Source organism: Mus caroli, chromosome 5 (genome assembly GCF_900094665.2).
Source record: "Mus caroli chromosome 5, CAROLI_EIJ_v1.1, whole genome shotgun sequence".
Lineage (NCBI taxonomy): Eukaryota > Metazoa > Chordata > Mammalia > Rodentia > Muridae > Mus > Mus caroli.
Window position 1 is genome coordinate 22,325,689 of NC_034574.1, and position 16,100 is coordinate 22,341,788.

Below are 16,100 nucleotides of genomic sequence, written 5' to 3' on the forward strand. Positions count from 1 at the left end.
GATGGATGGATGGGTGGATGGGGTGGGTGGGTGGGTGGATGGATGGATGGATGGATGGATGGATGGATGGATGGAAGAATGGATGGGGTAGGTGGACAGGTGGGTGGGTGGGTGGATGGATGGATGGAAGAATGGATGGGGTAGGTGGACAGGTGGATGGATGGATGGATGGATGGATGGATGGATGGATGGATGGATGGAAGAATGGATGGGTAGGTGGACAGGTGGGTGGGTGGATGGATGGATGGATGGATGGGATGGGTGGATGGGTGGGTGGATGGATAGATGGATGAATGGAGTAGGTGGATGGGTGGGTGGGTGTGTGTGTGGGTTGGGTGGGTAGCTGGGTGGGTGGGTGGGTGGATGGATGGATGCATGGATGGGGTAGAATAAGGTGGGATGGGTGGAGTAGGGTGGGGTGGGTGTTTGGGTGGATAGATAGGTGGATAGGTGAATAGATGGATGGGTGGATGGACGGATGGACAGACATTGTGATAAATAGATAGGCTTTTGCTACACTAAACTAGCATACACAGAGGACTGCCATAAAATTGACTCTGCCACTCCTCAATGGATGCTTTCACTGCTGCATCGTTAACTGTTGAATACAGAGCCCACAACTGCCAAAGCATATTTTCTGTGACACCAGCTCTTCACACACCCTGACAGCCAGCCCTGATGTATATCCAGCCCCTCTGATAGAAAAACAAAATAGAAGCATACTTCATTCTTGGTCCTCAGTGAGAGAGAAACTACTGGGAGGCATTAAATAGCCATCTGTCTGAATGCACTACATCTCTATTTTCTACAATGCACTCGGCTGCATAGATAGTTGCATGGTAACTCTAGAAAGACACAGAACTTCCCTGCAGGCAGCATTGTGCTCAAAGCTGTCCTCTACTAAAGCACATCCCCTTAGGTGGCGCACGCCTTTTACCCCAGCACTTGGGAGGCAGAGGCAAGTGGATGTCTATGAGTTCAGGGCAGCGTGATCTACAAAGCAAGTTCCAGGACAGCCAAGATTATACAGAGAAATCCTGTCTCAAAAAAAAAATCCCTCTCACAGTATGTTCTGTCCCAGCTTGATGCATGGAACATCATCATTGCTTTAAGATGCTGGAGTTAAGTCTCAGCTCTTTGTGTCATAAGATCAATAGATTTTGTCCCCTTTCCCCTTTATTGCCACAGGCTGTCAGAACTGTGCCAAAACCTGAATACCACAATGTGACATGGCACATTAACCCCTATGAGAGAGAGAATGCCCATTCATATTTTATGGCAAACAATGAACTAATCAAGAATTCATTCACTGCTCACCAGCAAAGGCCTCCTTGCTCTGATCTGAAGGCATCTCCTTAGCCAAAGTACAAGTGCCCCTTCCACATGCTCACAGGCAGAGCCTGCTACCCTCTGGAGCTAGAGTTAGAGGCCTGCTCATCCAGCCTCCATCCTACCTGTGAGCCAGTGCCTAGCCATGAGTGCCTGCATTTTTTTAAGTAGGACCCTGCTGCCCACAGCAACTGCCCTGAGTACTGTGTGGGCGACTCTAAGTGGACATCCTCCTTTAGGATAGAAAGACTGTCAGAAACCTTTCCAACTTGGGCCTGGTGGAACAATTCCTGCAAGGGAAGGTGGTGAAGCAGGAGCTGCTCTGCCATTGAGGAGGCAGTGACATGAAAACCCACTCTCAAATATTCATAAGTGCATCTGCAAAGCAGGCTTCGAGGAGCGCTCAAGGCTAATGAGATGGCTCTGTAGGGGACAGCACTTGGTGCCCTTCCTGAGGACCCAAGTTCCATCCCCAGCACCCACATGGTGGCTCACAACCATTTGTAACTCCAGTTCCAGGGAACTAGTGCTCTCTTCTAGCCTCTGCAGACACCAGAAAAACATAAAATAAAATAAAAGTCAAGGAATCTGGGAATTTACCTGAAGGAGATAAAACTTCAAATAATGTTGATAACAAATTCAACAAAGATGTTTGCATCAAAAGAATAAGAAACATTCCATACTGTATCCAGGCACATTTGTCCAGAATATTTAATGAGATGAGGATTCACCAAACAAGCTCTATACTTCAATAACTTATGTACCTGTTACTAACATTCAAACGAACAGTCAGTATGGATGGAAACTGCTGAGAGTCAAATAAAGTCACAAAACTGAAAAGAAGCAGCAGCATTGCTCACAAGAACCATAGCTTCCTGTTGCTACGCTCACTTGTAGATGTGACATCGCTATCACATACACACAACTCGCACATGCCTCTCGGCCTTTGGCGTCTTGCAGCCACACCAGAGTGCTCCATCCTTTCTGTGCCAGCTCCACCCCAGCTCTCTCAGAAGGCTTCTACTTCCCATCTTGCTTTGTCCTCTCCCTGAAATGCCTCCCAGTTTGTCTACATTCTTCAGCACGGCATCAGTCTAACAAAGCATCTGCCCACTCAAAGGACACTGATTAGGGGCAGGACTGGAAAGAGAGACCTATAGTTTGATGAAAATTCCACCTAGTTATACAGCATATTTTGTTACATCTATCTACCACTACCTCCCTCCAACTTCCCATCACCCCCTAATTCCATGCCTTCCTTTCTTCTTGTTTCTGATAGCCCCTGAGTCTGATTAGTGCTATACAGACACGCATGCTTATGTGGCTATTCACCAGGGCATGAGCTACTTATTATCAGTTATATCCCCAAAGGAGAGTGACTCCCTCAGTAGCCTTCAATTGTTAATAGTTTATGTGCCAATGGTGAGGCCATGGCTCCTCTCCCTGGTCCATGCTGGAGGTTGGTTGGCTGGATCTTGAGCAGGCCTTGTGCAGGCAGGTACAGCTGCTGGGAGGTCAGCATTCCACAGCTCCCCTGTCAGCTCTTTGCTCTTCCTTCCCCTCCCCTGCACTCCCAATAGTAACATAAGGCTACTCTGAGCATGGTGGTGTTTTCAGGTTTGGGTAAAATCCAGCATGTGGCATCAAACTGAGTTCACCGAAGCTTGGGAACAGAGCCATCATCCCCAATCCTGGCTATGTCTTCCTTAAAGAATGAAGAAAAAGAACTGAGCCCTCATTATCCCAGCTTTGAAGTCTCTCCAGCTTGGTTCTCTGAGGATCCCCTGCACTGCCCCTCACTCAGGACTCCTTCTCCCTTGCCCTCGTATGCCCACCTCTCTGCCAGGTCCTTCTTCTCTCAAACAGCCAAAGTGTAAGCTTTGGTAGGACTATGATGTGAAACTGAAGTCAGTAGAGTCCCAACCAGAGTGGGTAACATCCCTCCGGACTGCCAGGCCAACCCCAGTGACCCCGCCTTCGGTTTTAAGAGCCCAGCTGGTGGGGGATAGGTACTGCGCGTTATATGACTACCCATAAGGACATTGACCCCACATATGAATGACCCCATTTCAGAACCCCACACCTACACACACTGACTGCTGTATGCAGAAAGGGGTGTAGTCATCTTCTGGTGTTCGTTGGCCCTGCTCACACTCTTGTTTGTGTTCTCAGGGAATATTACATCACCATGGTGAAATGGGCCACCAGCACCAAGGTCGCTGTGACCTGGCTGAACCGGGCCCAGAATGTGTCAATCCTGACCCTCTGTGATGCCACCACGGGTGTCTGCACTAAGGTACAGTACTGAGACAGAGAAGGGGGTAAAGGAATGTCATAAAATAAGTGTCATCCAAATCCTGCTGGAGAAATGTGAAGCCTAGCTTAGCTCTGTCATTGACACTATGTCCAGCCTCTGGTTTGGTGCCACCTGGTGGACAAGTCAGATATTGCTACAAGATCGGGGGCACTTCAGAGGTGTAGCCATTAATCTCAGGGGCAAGGGTCTGTTTCCATTCACACTGGCTGCTCTCCTGGAAATACTGCTCTCCTTGTTTTCTGTTGCTCAAAAGAGGAGGAGACTTGGCCAGGACCTGACCCTTTCTCTCTTGTAACACTGTAAAGCCAGGTACCCCAGCACAGGTATCTTTTTTTTTTAACCCTAAGTTTCTATTTTATCTAGCAAGAAACACCAGGCTTGCCTATGCAGGGTTACTGAGAGCTGTGAGCCCTACCCAACGGCTCTCAGTACCCAGGAGGTTCCCTAGGAGGTTGCAATGACCTGCTCCTGCCTCTGACACCTCAAGTTGGCCTGACATTTTCCTACCATTACTGGACGCAATTCTGGGTGTTTCTGATGGGCTTGCTGAAGAGAAAAGAAACTCAGGCAGAGCTCAGTGCTGGACACCATCGATGAATGTCCAAACCTTCTCTGTGCCTGGCCTGCTATTCCCACCATGCATGCCACTTCCACTGCCACTGCCACCCACAGTCAGGAGCAGCACCAGCCTGGTGGCATCTCAGGTGACAGCAACCAAGCAGAACACCATTTGGTGTCCAGGCATGATTGGTTTGTGTACTTTCATACACAGGTCTGGAGAGCAACTTCCATATGTGCCTTGCCTCTTTTAACTGACTTTGTTTCCCAGAATTGCTTCTTGAAATTATAAACTGCAGTTTTGATCCACATTTCTACTAACATGCATTGTACGCACTCATGCACGTGCGCGCATACACACACAAACACACACAGAGTTCCAAACAGTGCAGCATCTGAGCCTTCTGAAGAAGCAGCCTAACAGGACACACAGCCCAGTGGTGACTGCCTGAGGACACTTGTGCTAGGATGTGAGTCACAAAGAGGGATTACTGCCACACTGAGAAACCCTGGTGGCCACTGTGTTCAAGGGCAGCTGCCGCATAGGTAAAATTAAATCATTCTATGTACAGTTCACACAAACAAAGGGCCCTTTCTAACAGTCCAATTCTATTTCAGAAACATGAAGATGAAAGTGAAGCCTGGCTCCACAGACAGGTAACTCCACATACCAGCCTCGCATGCTCTCCTCACCTTGACAGGGGTGGGTACCATGGTTTCATACAAAGAATCACTTGGGGATTCCCACCTGGGATCGTCCAAGCACATGTGCTACTCTAACTGGGACAGTGTAAGTCCAGCCCTCTTCATCATCCTGAGAAGCTTGCCGGGCCCTGCTGTAGATGTCAAGTTCCCTGGATGACACTTTCCCCCAAAGACAATGATGGGATAGATCTCATCTCCCAGTCAGACAATATATTTGGTGACCTGAAAATCATGAGCCCAGAAAAGCCCACTATTGACCAGCTGGGGCCTACAATGACTAAGCAGATTAAAGTGTGGTTGGTACTCCATTTATTCTTAGGCATGTGCCCTCCCTTGGAGAGATATTTCCTCAGAAACTGGTCAGCAGAATCATCTCTGAGAGTTTTTTCCATTCTATAACTCAGGCTCTGGGAGCTGAAGATTACAAGAGGTTAGGGGTTTGAGGTATGGCTCACTGGTAAAGCTCTTAGGCGAACAACAACCCTTGGCCCAGTCACCAACACTGAAACGGAGAGGTCAGTCAGTCCGTGGAGATCAGGAGGTGCTGAAGAGTTGGCTCCATGGTTAAGATGCAAACTGCCCTTGGTGAGGACTGGAGCTCACATCCCAGCCCCAGTACGTAATGGTCAAAATTGCCTGTGTCTCTAGCTCAGGCGATCAGACACTCTCTCAGACCTCTGAGAGCCTCATACTCGTGTGCACAAACCCCTACACAAATACACATCATTTTTAATTAAAAATTTAAAATTAAATAAAGTTTAAAACTAATAGCTCTGGAGAGAAGCCAAGGCAACCCACCCTGTGATACAGTTTTTTGAATTAATGTACTCAGAGAGCGACCCCCTTAGCACTGGTATGTTCTATTGATTCTATTGTCTCTTTCCACACTCTTGTGTTAGAAAGAACAAAGTTCAAGGAACCATTTCTCTTTTATTCCACCTGAGGAAATAAAAATATCTTCAAATCCTGTAAGAAAAATCAAAACAGATTTGAATCCAAAGAGTCATTGCAGAGAGGGCTCGGGGTGTTGCTCCAAGGCAGAGCACTTGTTTTGTGCGCACAAAGCCCCAGGTTCTATCCACAACAAAGTAAGAAAACAGAACTGTGACTAAGAAACACAGACATTTGTTTTTATTGACATGAAAGATTCTATCCATGAAACTACACCTATCAGCAGCAGCCCCTGTGGTACTTAACTTCTCCATTGCTATGAGAAAGCGCAATGACCAAAAACAACCTCTGAATGAAAGGGTTTATTTTGGTTTATCATTTCCAAGGGGATAAGCATTTATAAGGGTGGTGGGGCATGACAGCCAGCAAGAGGGGCATGTAACAAGGACAGAAATCTGAGAGCTCATGTCTTCAAACACAAACACAAAGCAGAGAGAACAAACTGGAATGGGATAAGGCTGTGGCTTTCAAGGTCTGCCCCCAGTGACATACTTTCCCAGCAAGCTGCACCGCCTCCCAGACACCACCACCCCTGAGGACCGATGGTTCTTAATCCAGAAAATGCGCTGAGTGCCAGCATTTCTCTCTCTCTCTCTCTCTCTCTCTCTCTCTCTCTCTCTCTCTCTCTCTCTCTCTCTCTCTGCTTCTGGCTTTGGATGCAATGAAATGAGCTGTTCACACCCCCACTGCCTAACTGTTCCAACCATGATGGACTGTACTGTCAAACCGAATCAGAACAAACCCCGTTATCTCTTAAGTTGTTTTTAGTGAGGGTATTTTATCACAGAAATTTTAAAGTAACTAATACATATGAGATATGGGGTTAATACTTAGATGTATAAAAAATTAAGACAGCTCAAACATTTTAAGACATCTTATTTTACACATATATGTGTGCCATGGTCTTTACAGAAGACAGTACAGGGTATCGGATCCATGGAAGCTGGGATTATGTACAGGCAGTTGGAAGTTGCCATGTGGGTCCTGAGAACCCACTTGGGTCTCTGAAAAACAGCCAGTGCTCTTACTTGCTGAGCCATCTCTCCAGACCAAAGAGATAACTCACTTTTAGAAAAAAATATGTATGGCTCTATTTTAAAACAAAAAAATAATAATCTGAATATGCATGTCTCTAAGATGACACAAATGATCAGCAGATACATGGAGGAAAATGTTCATCAGGAATCACCAGAAAAAAAAAATGCAGCTGTAAGTCACAAAGTGAAAGAACATCATATCTGACAGAATATTATCAAAAGACAAAAGATGTGTATTATAGAGAATGTGGGAAGACAGGGAACTCCCACACCTGTTGGCAAGAACATAAGTTAGGAAAGTCTCTGCAAAAGATAGCATGGATTCCTCAAACAGCTAAAAGTGCAACCCCACTCCTGGGTCTGTATCCAAAGGAAAGGAAATCGGAATGCTAAAATGACTCCTGTGTCAATGCATCACAGATCACAACAGCAAGGGACAAAACAGTGAAGGAGATATAAGATGCAGGAAGGAAGCAAGGGTGAAGCTAGGGGATATTGTGACAAGTGCAGAGCCAGGCGTAGAGGGATGCATGCTATGTGTGTCATTTACTCAGCTCGTTGCTATGGCAAAGTACTGACAAATGTAACTTAAGCAAGGAACGTTGGGTGTATTTGACTCACGGCTCTATCGTCATGGATACAATCCTGTGATAAATGTTATGGTGGCAGGATCACAGAGCAGCTGGGCACATGACAGTATCCACAGAGAGGCAGTGGAGAGGTGGATGCTGGTACTCAGTGGGCATCCTCCTTTCTCACTCTTTATTCAGTCTGCCTATCCAGGCCGCAAGATGGCGCCATCCACAGCAAGTCTTCCAGCAGTTAATCCTGTTGGGAAACAACCTCGCAGACAGACCCATAGTTGCGCTAGAATTTTAGGTGGTCCTTAATCCAGTAAAGTTGTCAGTCAAATTAGCCACCGGTAGCTGCATGTTCTCATTCAAAGGACAGAACGGGTGGTTCCTGGGAATGTGTGATGGTGGAGGTTGGTTGGTTTCAGTTTGTTCAAGAAAAGTAAGCTCAGGAGATTCTAATGCACAGCATGGTCCATTAATTTCCTGTGCTCTTTACAATTACACAGGGCTAGAGAGAAGGCTCAGTAGTTAAGAGCACTGGCTGCTTTTACAGAGAACCTAGGTTCTATTCCTAGCACCCACATGTCAGCTTACCAGCCATCTGTAACTCCAGTTCCAGGGGATGCCCTAGTCTGGCCTCTAAGGGCTCCCACATGCCCATGGTACACATATACTCATGCAGGCTCACACACATATACATAAAGTTACAGAAAATAAAATTTATAAGTAGAGTCTAAGCTGTATTTGACATGAAAAATATATGGTGTATGTATTCATTGCCCCATTTGGTCATTCCTGAATGCCTGAATTGCAAAATACACTTTCTATTTGATAAATATAAATTGTTGTTGGCTTAAAATGTTCAGCTATAAAACATGGTCAGCTACTCTCCTTCAGCATATGTTGCATGTTGGACATTGATACTTTTATCAAGGTGAGTAATACTCCATTTCGTGGGTATACCCCAAGTGCCTATTGAAGGAGCCCCACCCTTGGCAGCTGTGGGTGCTACACCACTGAGGACTGAAGGGAGCAGACACAAAAGGCCCTGTGGTGTGTGTCTGTTCCTCTAGAACATCCAGCATAGGCACATCCGAAGAAACAGATTGGTTGGGGGAGGGGCAAGTGTATGACATCATGAGTGCACGAAATGCTAGGATTGCTCCATTTTGTTAAAATGTTGTGCTTGTAAATTTTACCTCAGTAGTTTGTTTTGTTTTGTTTTGAAATGAACCAACAGAGTATAGCTTTTGGTGATGTTCCCATCTAGACAGGGAGATGAGATGGCTCATAAATCCCAAGGCATAGGAGTGAATTAGACTCAGAAGCTGTGTTTTGGTGGCTCAGCCTCTGACAAGAGGGAAGCCAGGAAAATCAGGGGAAGGGGACATGGAACAAGCACAGGGATATTCAGGCCAGGTTTGAAGGGAAGTGCAGGCTCCAAAGAAAGCCAGCTCATAATGAGTTTGAGGCAGAGTACACTTCAGTGTCCTCGTGCCCAACCCCAAGGGACTTCTCCTTTGGAAGCAGCTACTTCCTATCTGGTCTCACTCTGGCCCCTGGATGGACACACGGCCTGGTCCTGGGGGTCCTGGGGAGAGAACCTCTAGCCATCCTCCACTGTTTGCCTTCTCTTCAGCATGACAGAGTGGCCGTAGCCAACACCAGCTACATTTTCCTGTTTTCTGACTGAACATCTTACAATGTGAGAGGAAACCAACAGCAGCTCAGGAACAGGGTATGAACGCTGAACTCGCAAACAGCACTCAGGAAGCCAGGCCCTTTCCCAGCAGCATGAAGAGGAATACTAGCACTGATTGCTTTTACCATTTTAAAATGTAAATTTCTAGCTAACAGAACAAGTGCTTGATTTTGAAGACACAGTCGCTTTAAACTTGCAAGAAACCAGAACTAGAAAGAGTGGCTACATGGTCTGGTGAATGCCCTCAGTTCCCACTTCATGAAATGTTTTATTACGCTCCCTGTGAGAACACTCCTCTCTGGGGTGCTTGTGGCTCTGTCAGGCTGCCCAGCCATTCACACAGGATAGGTGTGTTCCATCCTGAGCTGCTGTGAGAAGCTTCAGTGAATCTAACCATCAACACACTGTAAAACTCTCTGAGAGCGTCAGGGCTGCCATGACAAGCTATGGTGAATCTGATTACCTACCTACGTACCATGCTCTATAAGGGGGTCAAACTCAAGCTCCAGAGAAACCCAATCTCAAACAGCTTCCCATTGCATCCTTTTTCCCTAAAGGGATTCATGAACACCACTTTCAAAAATGATCTGTATCTTTCATGGTGATGTGGTGCTGCAGGGCAACACAGGAGCCCTATGTAAGGCTGGGCTGCCACTGCCACCAGCTGTCAGGAAGCCTCTGGCTGCTCCTTCAGGGTATCAGACATTTCTTATCAGAGATCACAGGCATGACCCAGGGAGATAACACTGAGGCCACACCCTACTGCCATCCACCTTGCTGTGCAGCTTGCTGCACAAATCCCAGAAGACCCTGCAGACCCAGGGAGATGCTGTCTGCTCCAGCTGACCAGTCTCCCCATTGCGGTGCCAGCAGGATGGTTGGCACTGTGCTGGCAGCCTGGAGTTGTCATAGCCATCCAAGTTGACATAGCATGTCCAAGTAATGTCCAATAACATATCTTCCCTTCTTTCCTTCTCCTTCCTGAAGCCTCACTACAGGCCCCACAGAGAACCCCAGAAGCCAACAAGAGGGCACATATGTGTATACTCTTACCAGGAACTCTCTTCTCTGAGGATATGCTAGAGAAATAGTAAATCTCATCTACCCACATGCATGGCCATCACTGCTGCCAGACTGGCAAGTTGTCACTGGTATAAACCCATGAGGGCCTTCAGGCTCTGCACCCTTGGGTGTTGAAGTCAGCCTTGTGGGTGAGTTTCCAGCAGTCTTACATCTTTAGCTAGAAATTTGGTTTTGTGATTTCAGACTTTGAGCTAGAAGGTCAGAGGATAGAAGCTATGGAAGAAACTGGCAGAAGCCATACAGAGACTGCATTCCTTGAAGGTCTGCTGCGGAGAGAGCTGGCAGTCAGAATCCCTCAATCTCAAACGAGAGACAGAACCTGTATTCAAATCCTGGTGCCCAGGAAACTTTATCACTAAAAGTTTATTTACTAGACTGGAGAGAGAGCTCAGCCAGTAAGGAGCTTGCAAGCTGAGTTCAACCCCCAGAAACCACACAAATGAACACAAGGCATGGTGGGATATGCTTGGAATCCCAGCACTGGGAAGATCCTTGGAGCTCACTGGCCATTCAACCTCACCAAATCAGCATACCACAGACACAGGAAAGGAAACAAGAAACAGAAAACAGAATCGACAGTGTCCTGAGGGAGAACTGCCAAGATTGATCTCTGGTATCCAATGTACACACACACACACACACACATGCACACACGCACGCACACGCACACACATGCACAAGTGCACTTTAACCACATGAGCAACTTTCCAAACACTGCCCTGCTCCACATATTCTGGAAGGCTCCAGGGAGCAGTGGAAAATGGTCTCAGAAGCTGAGGCCTCTCACTGTGAGCACACTACTTCTGTCCAGAATTAATCATAGTACTTTTAATCTCTGTCCAAAGTGCAAACATTTCCCCCAGAAAACTAGGGGACTCTTGCCTCATCCATCCCATGGTTGGCAAACAAAAGTCCATCTAAAAAGCCAAATTAACAGCTGCTCTTTCCACTCCTCTTCTGTTAAATACCACACTCCCAACTCTAAATAGAAAAATCAATATTTGCAGATTAAAGGTTTCATTTTATTGCAAATATTCATGAAGATTAAATGTCATTTTAATCACATTAGTTCATTTCTCTGAGCACATCATCTTTGCGTGTGTTCCTTTACTGTGGGGAAATGAGGTTTTCCTGGGCCAGCTGTGCTCTATTTACTGCTTGTTTGCATCTCTGGGAGCTTCCTGAATCACAATATTACACACCTTAGCCAGTAAGTGGAGTAGGCAGTCATTGGTGTATATTGATGGAATCTTCCAGACTTTGGGTTCAGAATATGGTAGAGATGCTACTGTACCACAATTCCTCTGCCCATCAGAGTGGTCACCTCTACTAGGGTAGGCTAATGGCTGCAAGGACCTGCCTGCTCAGCTCTTGGGGTGCCAGGAATAGAGTGCAGTAACAGGATACATCCAGCTGGCAGCCCTGACTCCAGAGTTGTTATCAGGAAGAAATGACTTGCTCAGACTTGTGCACCACCTAGCGCCTGCCTCTTCAGGATGTCTCTGGTGAAAGCCAGGCCTAGGTGGGCTCTTTGCTGTCTGAGTTTTAAAATAGATACAATTGGTCCAGGTGGGCTTTTTTTTTTTTTATTTCTTTCAATGTGCCTCCTCAATGGGTGGTTCAGTGTGAAATCTGTTTCATTAAGGAAAAGAAGGCAGGACTAGAGGAAGGAAAATTGGGGTCTGTGACAAGTCTTCCCAGTTGGCTTTGAGCTGGGGTATGACAAAACTCAGTGTAGCAGCTTTGTGTGCTTAGGGGTTTCAGTACAGTATGTGTCCTTGGCTTAGTTCCCACCCTTAAGGTGTGCTTGGAGTGTGCACAAGCCCACTTCTTCACTCATCTTCCCATACTATAGACAACAGTGTTGTCTGCCTTCTCTAAGATATACATTAAAAGGGTGTGAGTGGGATGTGTATCTGTGTAGGGTATATACATATGTTTGTGTAGGTGTGTACAGGCATGCATACAAGTGCACAAACGTGCGTGTGCATGTGGAGGCCAGACATTGATGCCCGGTGTCTTCCTCAGCTGCTCTCCACATTATTTTTTGACCTAGACTCCCTCACTGAGCCTGGGGATCACCAAGTACATTAGGCTGACTCGAGATAAACTTAGGGACTCATCTGTCTCTGCCCCTCCACCCCAGCATTCAGGTCACAGACCCTTGCTGGCGCTTTCTGCTTTTACATGGTTCTGGGCATCTGAACAGCAAGCACTTGACCAACTGAGCAATTCCCCAGCCCTGGTCTCTGGACTTAGGTGCCCCTTTCTTTCTCTGCTTTTAGAACACCAAAAGTCTGACTGTCTAGTCCCACTTGCCCTTTAGCTCCGTCTGTCATTAGAAATTACACATAAGATATCTGAGCATGCTCCCTCCCCCACTCACTTCTCCTCCTCCCATGCTGCTTTTTGGTGACAGGCCTGTCATCTTTGTCCACAGAATGAAGAGCCTGTGTTCTCCAAAGATGGCAGGAAGTTTTTCTTTGTCAGAGCGATCCCACAGGGAGGCCGGGGTAAATTCTACCATATCACCGTATCATCATCCCAGGTAAGTCCTCCTGCCTTCTCTGCTGCTGTTCTATTGGTGCTGGCTTTGTGGTGAGAACACTCATCCTTCCCAGGACCCCAAGATGCCCTGGGTTCCAAGGGTGAGGTAGCATACCACTTGTCCATATACAGAGGAGGGCAGCAGCTGGAGTGTAAATTCTCTACTGATGCTCAAGAACATGGACATGGAATATGACATTTCTAGCAACAATAGAGGGGCATGGAGACTCACTGATGGGTAGCAGTAAGATGACCACTGAGTGCCTGTCTGCCCTTCCTGACACTCTCCTTTCCCTCGAGGCTACTCTAAGTCCTTCATGAGTCTCCCACTAACCCCAGCACTGCTTCTACCCTGAGTGAGAAGCAGATCTGGCCCTAATGATACCATAACTGCCATTCAATGATACTCATACCTGCTCTGGTCAGGCAGCCTACAATGCGTGCTGCTGAGCAGGGAAGCAGGGTAGCTAGCGAGTGATGCCTCCCTGGAAGACTAGTGACCCCAAGAAGGGATGCCTGGATGCTGAGCTTTGAGAAGGATGAAGATGGGCATGTGCTTGGCCCTCTGTGTCCCCAGTGCCTCCTCTGTATACAGGTTTGATTTTAAAGCAGGCTGGAGTTATCAAGAATGGGAGCAAGCATATAAAATGTAATTAGGAAGAAGCCTGTTTGGAAGCATATGTGTATCTGGTTGGATCCAGAATAAAAGCCACAGGGCCATCCCCTTAAGGAATATCTGGGATGGAGGAGAGAAGGGCCCTGAAATGCCATGGGAGGGGGAGAACGATGGCTGCTCCCAGCTTAGGCAGGCATTTCTGTTTTCCAGCCACTTAATCACGTGGCTTTCAGGACATCCAAAACCTGGTTCGATCTGTTCATATTCTCACTGGGGTCATTTCAAGCAAGATTTATAAACAAAACAAACAAACAAACTATGCTTTCATTCAGCCCCAGTCTCTAAATTCCTGCAGAGGATCCTAAATTGCTGAGAACCCCTTAACATCTATCAGGAAGTGGTTTCCATCCTGACCCAGGCACCCACTCTTGTCCTGGGCTCTGTTTCCAAGCTCAGGATGACATAGGCTGCTAAATGACATAGGATGATGCAGGCAGCTTGTTCTGGGTCTGCAGTCCTTCATGTTGACCTCCATTGCCTGTGTTAGACTCCATCCCTCTGCACTGGCTCTCCAGGGCAAATGCCATTCAGAAGAGCTACCCACAGCTATATCTAAGCATCCTAGCTGAAAATTTGAATGCTGCCTTGCATCTGGTGCTATGACAACAGGCTCTGGTGACTATAGTGCATGGCTCTGGGAGAAACCTGAGAAGTGTGCTAGCTCCACAGGAATCATGGTCAGTTCTTGTAGCACCTGGACCTCAGCAAGAATGGCAGAAGCTATCAGAACTGCACTGAGTTCCTCCCAACTCCTCCTGACTTGGCTACATCATCCTTTTCCCCACACACTCTCTTTCCTCCATCCTGGACCCTAATACAAACATTAAATCCACACATGTGCATGGGCCTTGGGTGTATATCTGCAGAAGGTAGGATAAGGGACCATCTGACATTCCTACTGGCAACATTTAGAGGCCATTGCAGAGGATGCCAGATTTAAGCCAGAACATATAAAAGAGAAGCAAAAAGGGGGAGGATATTGCCTCATTTCTGACAGGCTCCAGATGAGGCACCAAAGTCGTCTCCTTCCTGATATCTTGTCTGTATTTCAGCCCAACAGCAGCAATGACAACATCCAGTCCATCACCTCCGGGGACTGGGATGTGACCAAGATCCTGTCCTACGATGAGAAGCGGAATAAGATGTGAGTGAGAGCCAGGGAGCTGTCTCTGACTGCCACCCGGTCCCCTTGTTATTTCTAGTCAAATGTGCTGGAAGAGGGAAAACACAGAGCTCAGGGTCCTCCTTTCCCTTCAAGGACATAGCACTCACCATTGTGAGCTCCTGACTCAGCCAACTCCCAAAGCTACAAGGCACAGTGACAAAGGAAAGCTTTGACATACCAGTGGGGTGACATAGGTTCACAGAGGTGCTCTAAAGCAGCTGTCTATCAGGTCTCTGTAGACCTGGGCACAGGCTGAGGGCATCCCCAACGTGGTCTCACTAATACTATGGTTATATGTTAGGATAGGTATGCTTGCCCACTGAAAAGACAAACTAAAATGTGCTGGGGGATGATCCTATCATTAAAGTACTCACTGTGCAAGTGTGAGGATCTGAGTTCAAGCCCCAAGACCCATATAAAAAAGCAGACATGGCAGCATAGGCTTATAATTCCAGTGCTGGACAAGTAGGGCTCTGGAGCTCACTGGTCAACACACCTCACCCAGTCAGTGAGCCAAGTCCCAGAGATTGACCCTGTCTCAAAAGAAGACCAAATATATGGAATCATCTTGGAATGATACCCAGAGTGAGCCTCTGGCCTCTATAGGCAAGTGCCCCTGTACACACAAATACACAACTATGTGCACACACACACACACATACACACACATAAAATTAAAATAAATAACAAGATGCAAAGAAGTTAAGCTGCTCTCCCAGATTGTTCAGTCCTCTATCAGAGGAGTGCAGGCCCAGTCCTATACCTGATGCTGCTCAGCCTCCCTGCTCACACAGTAGGCTCTCTCGGGCTTAGGATGAACCAGCACACATGCATTCCCCAGGCCAGGTTTTATGGGATTACATAAAGTCTCCTCCTTGCCCTCTAGGTTACTGGTCTATAGGGAAAACCCCATGTTCGCATCTAAGTGTGCCCCTCCTGTTGCCCTCACTGCTAAATCAGGACCCAGAGCAGGGGCAGGGGTGAGTCAGTGTGGAAGACACCTGAAGCTGATGCTGTGACCAATGTGCCCCTCTGCCTTCCCCTGTTATGATCATGAGTGTGCCCAGACCTAACGTGAGCATTGCTCATTAAACAGGCCATAGTCTCCGGCAGGTACTATGAAGATGCTAGGATGGCGCTTGTGGCCTGTAAATGTACCAAGGTAAGTTGACCCAGTATACCTTTTCTGTCTCGACAGCTATTTCCTAAGCACAGAAGACCTGCCACGGAGACGACAGCTCTACAGGTAACTGGCTCCCACTGCCAGCAGGGCCTCATGACTTCACCACAGCTCTGAGCAGCCCATAGGAGGCAGCAAGGATAGCTGGGTAACTAGAAAGTCTGGGGAGAGAAAAAAGTGCAGAAGCCGCTGGATCCAAGGCCTCAAGTCCTGTTTCTGCTTTGGTCAAATTGGTTCTCTCTCTCTCTCTCTCTCTCTCTCTCTCTCTCTCTCTC

At 47.2% G+C, this 16,100-nt stretch overlaps 1 protein-coding gene across 5 annotated transcripts in view; it reads left to right on the plus strand.

Annotated features, from left to right (window-relative positions):
* The window catches only part of Dpp6 (dipeptidyl peptidase like 6), a 927,623-nt gene that overhangs the window by 852,171 nt on the left and 59,352 nt on the right, over positions 1–16,100 (plus strand). For all 5 annotated transcript variants that reach the window (XM_021163977.1, XM_021163979.1, XM_021163976.1 and 2 more), the window contains exons 11-15: positions 3,502–3,625; positions 4,823–4,861; positions 12,698–12,805; positions 14,533–14,624; positions 15,844–15,891. In XM_021163977.1, coding sequence (XP_021019636.1) covers positions 3,502–3,625; positions 4,823–4,861; positions 12,698–12,805; positions 14,533–14,624; positions 15,844–15,891 — 411 coding nt within the window. The remainder of the gene's footprint in view (positions 1–3,501; positions 3,626–4,822; positions 4,862–12,697; positions 12,806–14,532; positions 14,625–15,843; positions 15,892–16,100) is intronic.